The following is a 12,712-nucleotide window of genomic DNA, read 5'->3' on the forward strand; positions in this document are numbered from 1 at the left end:
CGTACTCTGCAAGCTGTTTTGCTTACACAATAAGAGAGTTTTATTTACCATTATATGTTGTGAGTGATGTTTTGTCGTGATTTAACCCTGGCCGGCAACCCAGCACCACGCAGCCGCTTGCCCACTCCCCCTCACCCAGAGGATGGGGAGGAGGATCAGAAAGGAATGTAAAACTCCAGGGTTGAGGTAAGAACAATTTAACAGGTAAAGCAAAAGCCGCGCACGCAAGCCAAGCCAAGCAGGGAATTCCTTCCCCACGCCCCACGGGCAGGCAGGCTCAGCCATCCCAGGGCAGCCGGGCTCCATCACGTAACGGGTACTCGGGGAGACAAACGCCATAATGCCAAATGTCCCCCCTTCCTTCTCCTTCCCCCAGTGTATATACTCGGCATGACGTCCCACGGTATGGAATCCCTCTCCGGCTGGCTTGGGTCACCTGTCCTGGCTGTGTCCCCTCCCCGTGTCCCGTGCCCCCCCAGCCCTCTGGCTGGCAGGGCCCAAGGAACCGAGAAGTCCTTGATTTAGTAGAAACATCACCCGGCAACAACTAAAACCATCAGTGCCTGGTCAACGATGTTCTCCCACCAGAGCCAAAGCACCGGCACTGTGCTAACTACTAAGAAGAAAATTAATTCCATCCCAGCTGAAACCAGGACATGTTTTTATCAAACAGTTGCAAATTATGCAGTTAAACTTAATTCTGTATTCTACATTTTCTGAAATTTACTCATGATTCTATTTCCTTATGATGATGTTAAACCAGGATAATGTGTTTGGAGGAGCACCTCTATTCTTTTTCACATTACACCTTTGTTTTACAGTTATGTGTTCAAATTCCCTTTATTTTCTCAACTTAATTATCCTGAGTCTTTCTTCTTAGTAGTTGAGAGTGGAAATGAAACTGCCATTTTCCTCTGGGTTTACGTTATCCTAAATCTCAAAAACATCACAACTAAAATGCATCATGGAAAGTTTGCATTGCCCTACCACGCCTCTGGAACATGAGCTGTCTTCTTGGCATTTTGCACATAACTGCTGCAGCAGACAGAGACAGACCTTCCATATGACTGAGCATTGCAAAAGTCAGGCCATTAAGCCAGCCACATGTGTCTCCATCTCATTTGCAGATATTTAATGATCTGTATCAGGGACAACAGTGCCGTTACATAAAGCAGAGTCTACTTAGGAAATTACAGGAGTCAGATACCAAGTCAGAATATTAAAAGCTGCTTTGAGATATCTCTCACAAGAAGTCCCGATGTTGAGGAAGGTGCTTTGCTGCCAGTGCTGAGTATTAATGAGAGCATGTTTGTTGCTGTATGTGGAGTAATAGGAAGCCCTGGCTGAGTATATTGGATCATACCATTAACAGCAGTAGCCAGGAGACTTTGAGTCTGTCATAAAAGGGAAGAAAATTTTTCTGCTTGAAATAAGAATTTATTAACTTGCTTAAATTGAGGCCTTTACCAAAAGTTAGGTATACTTTTGGGATGTCCTGTGTCATAACGTATCTTCTGTATGGATCTTCTATCCACATTCTCCTTAATCTCAGGCAGTTTTTAACAGATTTCTGATTTTAAACTAGCAGTGGTTCTTTTCTCCCTGCTAAAATGTCTTTAGGAAGACTGTGATGTTTTTCTACAGCTTAAAATCATTTAATTTTCAGTTTAAACTTATTTATGGCCCCACATGTTCTCCTCCTCAATTTTAGCTGAAATGTTCTTTTTCTTCTCTGGCATTTACTCTGTGATATATTTATAGAGAGCAATTACATCCTTGCTCAGCTGCGTTATGCCAAACTAACCAAGACAAGCTCTTTTGGTCTCCTTTTATAAAACAGGTTGTCCTGATTGCCCCAATAAACCCTTGCCTGCGTGTGTCCCATTCTAAATTACTGCCTCCTAATGCCATGGGAGCAGGGATGCAGACAGTATGTCTGAAAGTGTTACCGGCAGTGTGGAGTTGGAAAAGAGAAGGCCAAGGTGATGGTGACATAAAGTGGTCAGTCCAGCTCTGCAGTGCTCCCTGGCAACTCCACTGCCAGAACTTCCAGCTTCTGTTGCAGCACTCATGGAAACCACCTAGCTAACCACCCATTTAATGCAGCACCACGTGCTGATTCCACTCGGTACAGACAATGCCTTCAACATTTTTTCATCCACAGATCGCTATGTATCTACTATCTGCGCCAGCTCATTAATTAAAATACTCCAGGTAACAAATCTGGTCCTGAGATTGGTCCTTGAACTCAGCTGGTGATGACCTGTAGCAGAATTTTGGGGTGTAGCACAACTATAATATTGTGTACCTTTTTTCATATTCTTTGCCTCCTTATACTAGTTTCTTCCTTCTCTATCCTAAATAATAATTTCCCATGTTTTGACGCTCTCCTGGAAACCAAGTAGCATAATAGGATCAAGTTCTGGTCTTGTGATCTACCTGTAGCAAAGGTACATTTGCTGGCACATTCACTGTTCACTCATCACCAAGAACTGTTCCCGCTTCCCAGATGTATTTCTTCAGGACTGTCAGTTTACAACTTTAGTTTGCAGATTGTTACCTTTTCCTCTTGAATCTTATAAATTCTCTTCCTGTTTCTTTCTAGTGTTGTTGTTAACTTACTTAGTTCAAAGTGCAGATCTGCAGTCACCTTTAGCCAATACCTGCAACTGGTATATATACGGAGTCTTGACCTTTGAATAAAGACTAACTTTTGGCATCTTCCTCACATCTGACTGACTAAAGATGTCTGTGTAAATTTCTGTTATCACTGCTGTAACTAGCAAAGAATATTTTGTAATAAATGAGTCATGCACGTTCTGAACTTATAATAAAAAGCTGCTTTAAGACCATAGATTCAATTTGTGATATTCTCACTCTTGTAAACGACACAAAAAAAACCAACCAAAAACAAACAACAAACCAAAAAAAAAAAACCACCACCAAAAAACACACAAGTGTAATACTGAGGTGACACTAATTAGTGGTAAAGTCTTACAAACAACATCCACTATCTTAAATATGTTTATTGTTTTTTAAAAAGAATTTAACTAACAAGAAGTTAACTAGACCATCGTAGGCCTTGTATTTTTCCAGTGCTCTTCAGGCTTAAGGTATTGCAATGGAAAGAATTTAAGAAAAGCAGGAGGAAGCTTGGTACAAGTCAACATCTGCATGTTTTTCTGCATATATATGTATGGTCAACTATCACATGGTACTTCAGCTTGTGAAAGTGTATAATGTTTGTAAGTCATCCCCATATGAAGAAGTCCCTTTCTGTTCTAGATACTGACACGTCTCATTGCAGCAATGTGAGAGCTCCTTCTAACTGTAAATACATTCACTTCCACGACACCCTCTAAGCAACAGAAAATACTGTTAGGCTGTGACACAGATAGCAAGCTAAGATGATGAAAACTAATGCTCCTCGCCACTTCCACACATCCCAAGGTCTCACATGAAGGGTAGAGAGGGCAGAGTTGAGCTCATGTCCCCCGACATCTGAACTCACGCCCTAACCCCTAGACCTTCCTCCTCTTTAGAATAACTGATCTCAGTAGAAAGTATGTTTTGCCATTGATTACTGATTAATTCAATTAGAAAAATTGTTGAAAGAATTGTGCTTTTACAAGTGATCCCCATATGGCTTTGATCTGACTGCACCCACAGCTAATTCTTTGTGACCAAATATCCAAAGAAAACTTATCTACCATTGCAGTAAGAAGCAGATGTTTGATGAAAACAGCGCTGTTGTAAAATTAAAGTGTTTACCTTTTTAAAAGCAATGATTCAACGGGGACTTGCACTGACAATGTGTAACAGCAATTTGAAAATTATGCAGAGCATTATATCACTGTTATTATTTCTTTAGGAAACAGTGGCTTGTTAAAAGTCATTCTCAATGACATTGAGAGTGCAGACAGTGCAATTCTCAGACCACAAAAAAGAGGGAGGACAGGACTAAGCACTCAACGGTTGGCTGGACAAGGAGTCCCATTTTATGCTTTGCGCCAGGACCTATGCCAAAGATGGTGTACAGCTAGTAATTCCTTACAGCAGGCTGGCACCAGGCTCCTGCTCAGTAAGTCTGGCAATGCATCTGTTCTTTCACATAGTGGTATCCTTCAAGGATGTGAAAGCACTGTTAATTTTTTTAATTTTTATTGTTATGTTGCTGGTACAGTCAGCTTAGCTAGGGAAAAGGAATGAGAACTCAATTAAATTAAATGTGAGACAGTCAGAATAGAGATATCACATCCCTTGGATAAAACAGGTATGATCTGGCCTACTGCATATCTCAAGGTATTATTATTATTACATGGACTGTTTCCTAACTTTACCATTCCAGTAACTTTCACAATATTTCCTAAGCAAAAAATGTAAGACTTAAGTGTCAAGTTGTCATTAAATTGTTTGGCTTAAGTGTCTTCTCAGAAAGTTTGAAAGAGTTTAGAAAGCTGCTGCCTACAATGGCACAGAATTTCTGTGTATAGTATCAGCGTGTGTTTTTTTCTGGCTTCTCTTGAATTCATTCCTTTTTTACAATATTTCCAGAAAAAAAAAAAATTCCTTACTTTTTTTGTCCTTATAGAGGGGTTATGTTTGGGTCTCATTCTATTTTTAATGTGTAATAACATTTTTTCCACCAAGTTTACACTTGTACTTGGTGGAAACTGGACAAGAATTAAGTTACATAAACACATCTTCTAGGTGTGCTTCAAAACATCAGCAGTTTTTAGGTGGCTGAAAGCACAGGAGGATGCTGGGGGGAGACGTGGCATGGGGCGTTGGATGGATAAGCAACCATTCTCCACAGGAAACTATCAAATGAGACTAGTATTTAGAAAACTTGGTTCTTGCCATCCTGGGTCCTGTGCCTGGCAGAGCTTAGTGGCCAGCATCAATTAATAGTGATGCTTTGAGGGCCAGTAAACCAAACATTACCAATGGGAGCTAACAGTCCTAGAGTCTCCCTACTCAAATGTCCCAACATAATGCTAACTAATTAAATGTCAGCATGTCCAATCACTTGAATGGGCTCTGAGTGAAATTTTTTGCCTTTGCACTGTACACAAAAACCTCCAAAATTCTGTCGGACTGCTTAGAAATGGTCTATGGATTGGACTAAACATTCACTTTAAAGCATGAAATCTAACATTGCAAGTTTAGAGACAGAAAGGCACTTCAAATTCCCAAGACAGCAATTATAGTAGTAATAATTAATAATATAATCATATTATTTATTATTATAAACAGGTCAAAAGAGCAGTTGATAAGAACCTCTCCAATTCTATATGTGAGATTTTTTTAATGATCCAGAGAAGATAAGCATCTATCTTCCATTCACCTTTGGCAGGGGAACAGAGCACTAGAAACTTAAGTCATTTATGTCCGTGGGAAAATCCAAGCGTCCAAAGGACTGGCAGAGCTGGACGCACCAACAGGGTGAAGGTTAGACAAGAAAAAGCTCTAGCAGAACTTCCCAAAGTGAACATCCTTGCAGAAGTTACACATGCAACTGGGAAGTATAACTGCAACCAAGAAAGCACCTTGAAGAAGAGGTGTAGGTAACAGGAGGGGACCTGGGAAGCGGTGAAGGCCTGATGAAAAGCTAGCTTCATAAATATGACCAAGAAGCAACAAAACTGCGGGAGAAATATCAAGTGTTCTTACTGACCCCCAGAGACTCCAGGCTTACGTGCTCAAGGCTAAAAGAGGGGGTTTGATGAAGAAGATGTCAGAATACAAGCACAATCTTGCTGGAGAGCCAGCTCTTCAGCTGGATTGCAGAAATTCTTTGAGAACACTGCTCTGTGGAGGCTGCAGTACATACTTTCCCTAAAGGAAGAGACTGCAAACAAGTGAATCTGCTTTATAAAGCAAAAAAGTGGGGTTACCTTTCCATGGCATTGCACTGTTATCAAAGAATATTCTGTTGCCATACTTCAAGCAAAAACATCCAGATTCCTGAACTAAAGGCATATTTGTATAGTCTGTTTCACAGAACAAGAAAGAAAATTACTCAGAGCACTGAGTGACCAGTATTCCATCAATGATAGACATTAAGTGCAGCACATTTGCCTTATCCCTGTTTGCATTAAACCTGGAGTACCAAATTTTCTAACTTCTAGTCTTAAAGCCAGACCACATGACCTTGGCTGTACTCTATGAATAACGTACAAACTATTGTTGCTATTGTTACCCTGTGTGTCTGGAATAAATTTCATATCTAATACAAAGCAGATACTTCAAAGACTGTAAAGATATTTTCTTTCTCCCTGCAAGCAATTTATCAGCATTCTTCCCAGGGAATTAATAGACTCCAGGGGATTCCAGATGTCTTTGAATGGTCATGCTGCTTTTCAGCTGAACTGTTCTGCCTGTGGTTAGGGAACTACTATGACAAACTGTTCTCCAGACATTGACCGTCTGGCACTTTAAATGGCCCCAAGTCTCACACAGTCTCACAAATTTTCAAATTGCCTTAACTAATGAAGTAGCATGGGAGGAGGTCTTAGAAAGCTTGCTCTAAGTCATTCTAATAGAGCATGTAAACTTTATCATTCTTATGCCATCAATTGCTCTTTCTTTTTGCAAAATTTGCTTTGTGGGAACAATTTAGCTTGGGGACCAGTCTGCTGAATCTGTCTTGCCTTAATTCCATCACCCTGGGGGGGCTGTTTTACTGAGGAAAAAGTGTTGTCTTAGCAAAATAAGTGAGAAGCAGAATCAAGACTAGATGATGTAAGAGCTTACCAGGGCAAGAAGTGGATTTTCATTTGATTTTACTAACTGAGGTGTTAAGTCTCTAGCTGAAACTGAATATTTTACTTTTGCCTTTGGAGAATGGAAGATCTTTGAAGGAGGCTGTAAATACTTATGAGAAGCAACATGGCCTTCAAGAGTAAGGTTAACTTGGCTGTTGCCTAGTTTAAATGCTCAGTTTTGGGATCAGGACATCTAAACCAGTGCATCAGTACTACCAGGGTGAGCCAGAACACTCACCCTCCTCCTGCAGTTAGTAGACATGAGGTTTTGTTTCATAAAATACTGCAGGAAGATGCCTAGAGCTGGCCAAAAGAAATGCTAATTACAAGAAGGACCCTGAATCTTGGCTTGTAAGGGGCCCCTGAGTCAGACCTGCACTTCAGGCACCTCTGTCCATTGCTGTCCCTTTAATCCTGAGTGATGAGTCTTTGACTAGAAGAATTTTCACCTGTACCGTGTTTGCAAAACAGCCTCATGCCAGAGCACTTCGCTGAAGAGGCCATGCAAGGAGTGCCCTCCTCATCAGTGTGCAAGATTCAAGCCCGCAATTCCCACTTCTCCAAAGGTCACACTGTGGATAGATGAAGTTGCTCAAAGACAAAAGTGATCAGACAAAAGGCATCCTAGGTCAGCTAAACACACACCTGCCTTCCACGGTCTACACTGGTTAGGGATAAACTGACCATAGCAATAGCTTAGACTCCTACTAAACATTTTACATACAGACACGGTGTTAGGTGTCCACAATCTGGAGTTGAATTCCATCCTTTATGACCTGACTCAGTTGCCTAAATGAAGATGTCTATACATATATATAAGGTATTATCTTTAGGAGACTCGGGCCAGTCATTTGATAGCAGAAATCTGTCCAATCAGCTATACTGAAGTATTCTGCTCCAACCCCCAGTTTTAGGAAAGGCCATGGAAGAGAGCGTGTGAGTACTGCTTAGACTGGTCTTCATCCTATTCTATTATCTGCCAGCACTGCCTAAGGATGAGAGACTCTCGGTTACTGCAGCTGACATCCTCTCCCTAAAAATACATAAATTTGATTTCATTAATAGGTACTTCTATAATGCTTAGCACCTATTCAGAGATGGAACAGAGGTCCACAGACAGGGGGCCTGTAAAGGCTTAAATTATACAGTAGGTTCGTGCACAGGTGTGAATAGTCCACTGATACGGGGGCTGTTTCAACCCTAATTTTAACTGATTTAACTAAATCTGGTTTTACTGGATCTTTTAGATACCACTGATTACTGTCTTTACCTGCTGAGTCTCACTGTTTTAAATACAGAAGACTCCAGAGAAAGAAAGAACCTTTTATGAAGTCCCCTGTGTCTGCCCTAGCAATTTGGGTTTTTCAAAAAAAAAAAACAACAACTAGTTTGCGTTTTTCTCTGTCCCTGTGCACTGGTACCTCAGCTCCTTCTTCCACAGGTGTCTGCATTTGGCCTTCGCGCCTCCTAAACCTTCTTTGCACCATGAAGTTACATGGACCCACTTCTCTGAGGGTCCTGTGTATACCTGGGTGGCTGTGAGGGAATCACAGTCCTGCAAGATCCGAAGCAGCAAGGATGCTTCCACAAAAGCAGCCACATTTTTGCATGGGTTAAGTTGAATTTAGTTCAAGTACCTGTCTTACTAGGACGACAGTGTCAGCAGCTGGATCGTAGGAGGTGGTGGTGGAGCCATTGCGAGTTCAGGCTGCCATAGGTCTTCTCAGGGAAGTGAGCATTTGATACAGGACATCATCATGCCTTAATATAAGACAAAAATTGCCTCCTGTGAACAGAGGCATTCCCCAGACTTTTAAGTATTGTCAATGAGAGAGAAAACATTGAACTAGGTGGTCCCTTGCGCTCACGCAGCGGATGCTCTCTGTAGCTAGAAAGTAGTTGCAGCAGTGAGTAATAAATATGTTATTTTGTTAAAAACAGAGATTGGTATGTAATGCTATTTTTCAGTACTCTGTTCTTCAGAAAAAGGCTTGTTACTTACCCAGTGACATAACTTGTAGGCATTCTGTGAATTTTCAGAATATTATACTAAAATACAAACACTGATGCTTTAGAGCCTTTTAGATTTGCCAGTAGTAGATGAATTATGACTGTGCAAGTGTGAAAAAAATTATGATTAATATCAGAATTTCATATTGTATCTAAGAATGAACAATTCTTGAGAATTTAAAAAATTCATGTACAGGCACCTTGACCACATCCCCGAGCCCTGAGGTCTCCCTTTAAAAGCTATTTTTCAGCCTCTTTGTGTCCCTGTCCAGGGAGATAGCAGATTCATAAACTGCAGTAATTGAAACCAGCGCAGATTTCTTGAGTATGACTAATCATTACCATTTCTCACAAAAGATTCACTTACTCCCAGCCAAGATTTTATTAATTTTAATATGAAAACATTCACACCTATCATGTCTCCCCTGAGGTCTTCCCAGGCTGCTGCAGAAATGGAGTCTGACTTCTATTGCTTTGGCTAGAGTTGAGGATGTGAATTCCTCTGGCTAATTGCTTTTTGGATGACCTACAAAACACCAGGGGTCAGATTCTTGGCCTGGTAACGTTGCTTCGCACTGCTCTGGCTCAATGCCACAGCTCCCATCATGGGGAATCCCAGGAGGAGGGTGGTGCAAGGTCAGGGTATTCCTGTCTTCAGATACCCACGTTCTCCCCGCTGCTGCTGTACGTGGCAATAAAAGGGAGCAGCCTTAAAACTGCTCAGACTTAAGTGGAGGGTTGAAGTGGCCCCCAGTGGGATGCTTCTGCGCAGCTAGAACTTTACTCTCAGTTGACTGACATAAAGTATGGAGCATCTGGTGACTTAAGCAAAGATAATGTGATGGATACATTTTTTAAAACACGGACCAGGCATTTGGTCCCCTGGGACAGAGCTTTTAAGTTCTTAACAATTTTATGCAGTCTGGCAAACATACCTGAGCAGTGCAGATTAACATTGCCAGAGTCAAGAATAGCACAGGCGTGCACACACGTGCTATTTGTGCGTGTGCTCCTGCACACGCAATGAATGCTTTAGGCTGCCCTTTCTGTCCATGGCAATTAGGGAAAACCAGAAACCGAGCCGCTTTAAACTTTGCCTATTAACAAAGGTAAAGTACCACCATCTTAGGCATATCCCACCAAAAAATATCTTGATCTGTAACCATAGGGTTAATTTTGTACCATGTCTGTGGCATGTGACATATGAAATTGTTCTGCATCCAGAAATTAAGGAAAGGGAAGAGCAGGTCTCCATGTCATAGCTGACCTGCCTCTCATCCTGCTTGTGCAATGCTGTCACATAAAATCTATAGGGAACACGATAATTGCTTGAAGGTACAGGCAAGTGTCTTTAAAAGGTATATCCTTCCCCTTCAGTGCTCCAGGCTAACCCTGAAATTAATTGTTCTGACAGTCATCACCTGATGATGCTACATGGAGGACTTTTCCTCATCATATTAGGGAGACCTTGACAAGGAATGGGGGCATGTGTGGTGTTCTCCATCCGTGTAACCAGAAGGTAAATCTTCCTTATTGCACAGTAGAGCCCCAGTCCCTGTGCACACTGAATCTGCTGGAGGTGGGGATGCCGTCCCCAAAAGAGGGAGCAGTACCTGTCATCTGGTTATACGGCTGTTTCTTTTCACTAGTGCCACGGAAAAGAGCAGGTTTGTGGCAAGAGTTAGAGGCAAAGTGTTAATGAGCAGCTAAGGTGCTCCCAGAGCAGGTCTGCGGAGCCCCTGTGGGTTTTACTTGCACTCACTGGGTCCGGGTGTTTTTGCATCCGGTGTAGGCTCCAAGCTGCAGGTTGCGGTGGGAATACCCCTACAGGCTTCACCTTCAAAATCAAAGCTGCTTAGTTAACTAGCCTGTTTCTAAACCAGTAACGCTCCCCTCCACCGATAAAAAACCCACCCTGTCAGTTGTTAGTCAACAGCCAAAACAACCCAACCCCAAACCCGCAGCTTTTTTTCACGCTGAGGGGCCGCAGGGGGGGTGCCTGGTCTGGGATTTGTGAGGGGAAGGGCAGCGCGGTCTCAGACTAGCGTGCCCTGCTGCCTCCAGCAGCCAGCCCGCGGTCCCATGCAGGAGGGACACCTGGCTGCACGTGTGTGACCCCTGTGGTCTGGCCAAGCTGGGGCAGATGTTCTCCAGAGGGAGCCACATCTGCCCTGGCTGTCCTGACGGAGCTCATCAGCCTGACCAGCTTTCCAGGAAAGAGGGAGTGGCCGTAGAGTCTTGAGTTACTGAGCGTGGACCACCTGGAATATCATGTGCAGAGAGCACTTGTCCTACCTCTGGGCACTCCACAGTAAGGAGTAGGGGATGCTGAATTGGCTTTGAACTCCCACCCACACTGGCTTTGAAGAAATGGAAGGGCAGGCAAGTAACGTGCATGTTCTGCTATGAAAAAAACCGGCAATAGCGCTTCTGCAGTGTGGTCTGTAGGGGCTGGTTCAGATTTACAGTATTTGGGTCTAGACTTGAAACATAGGTGCTTGTTTCTAGCTGGAGACAGGGACTGTGCAAAGCTCGGACCCTGACCCAGGTTCTGGCTGAAGAGTAGCCTGCAACTTCGAGGTGTTTCTAGCTCTGATAGAGAAAAAGGGGAAAAAACCAATTTTCTTTCCACATTAGAAATGCTGCCACTATTTGATGACTGGAGAAAAAATCCTAGTCTCTGGAAAGGCAAAGTGGGGAAATAGCTATCTTTTATTTCAAGAAATCAGGGACATAAAAATTAAAGCTGTAAAATACACAGCAGCCTGAACCCTCTACATAAAACCTCTTGTATTTTATGCCTCCTTTCTATTTCAGGTCTTCATTTGCCTAATTACTACTCAGAGGCTGGCAGAGATTTCCCCTGCAGTGCTCAGCTCTGCTGACTGCAGAGACCCTACCTGGCACACTGACTTAGTGCGTCAGCATTCTAGGTAGAAATGAATGAAAAATCAATCAGGGCAACTGCAGTGGTAGCATATACAACTCTAACCTACTTTGTGCATGGTTTCGAACATTTGATTGTGTATTTAGGCATCTTTTAAAATGGTAAGTGGATCTGAAATAAAATAGGTCTCTCTAGTCAGCCTAAGAAATGTTTTGTCATCTTTACTGCTTAGGTAAAAGCAAACTTACCACCCTGACTGCTAAGTTAACTTGCAGTCTTGGTTGAAATGCCAAAACCTAAGAGAAGATTGTTTTAGTCTTGAAAATCTGTCACCAGCAGATTGCATCATGCAGTGGCTATAGATGCAGTGATAGCTTTGATTGTTTTAACTGTATTTACAGATGAGATCTAGAGTAGGTCTGGAAAAGCAAAAGTACACGGGAACCTTTTTTGAAACACAGGTATTGCTGGCATATGGTCTTGCAAGGAGTTTGGTTTATGGATATTTGTGTGTATGCTTTTATTTTTTTCGTGTTGTATGTCTGCATAGGCAGAGTTAAATATGGATTGCCAGTTTCCTTTCATTAAAGTCCATGATAAAAAGGACCACTCTTCATGTCTATAAAATTAGTAGCTCTTGTAACTTTTTCAGCTGAGTGGGTTAAATATGTTACAGATCCATCATAAGATCATTGCTGTAACAAGTTGTGCAGTGCAACAATTTAAAAGGTTTCCAAAAATTCACAAGCCTCTTTGTATGCGATGCCTTTACAGTGAAGAAGATTCTTTTGATTATAAAGATGAAGAGTCTACTTTTTCTGGTGCTGATTTCTGTCTGCTGGGCTGAACCTCACCCTGACAACTCAAGCCTGGAGCATGAAAGAATTATTCATATTCAAGGTAAGGAAATACGTGAGAAAATACCAGTATCTTCATATTGCTGAGGGAAACAGAATAAGGTGCTTAATGGTCCTTATTTTTTTATTCTGCTGTACTGTTTTTTAAATGCTGTTATTACTGGTGACAAAACTTTTTCTTTTCGGGTTCT

At 42.0% G+C, this 12,712-nt stretch overlaps 1 protein-coding gene across 6 annotated transcripts in view; it reads left to right on the top strand.

Moving 5' to 3' along the window:
• Positions 1-12,712, top strand: part of HAPLN1 (hyaluronan and proteoglycan link protein 1) — a 65,908-nt gene that overhangs the window by 21,921 nt on the left and 31,275 nt on the right. For all 6 annotated transcript variants that reach the window (XM_080372569.1, XM_080372570.1, XM_080372571.1 and 3 more), the window contains one exon: positions 12,439-12,564. In XM_080372569.1, the coding sequence (XP_080228695.1) occupies positions 12,465-12,564 (100 nt within the window). In that variant the 5' untranslated portion in view covers positions 12,439-12,464. The remainder of the gene's footprint in view (positions 1-12,438; positions 12,565-12,712) is intronic.

The sequence above is a fragment of the Falco punctatus genome (genome assembly GCF_963210335.1).
Source record: "Falco punctatus genome assembly, chromosome: Z".
NCBI lineage: Eukaryota > Metazoa > Chordata > Aves > Falconiformes > Falconidae > Falco > Falco punctatus.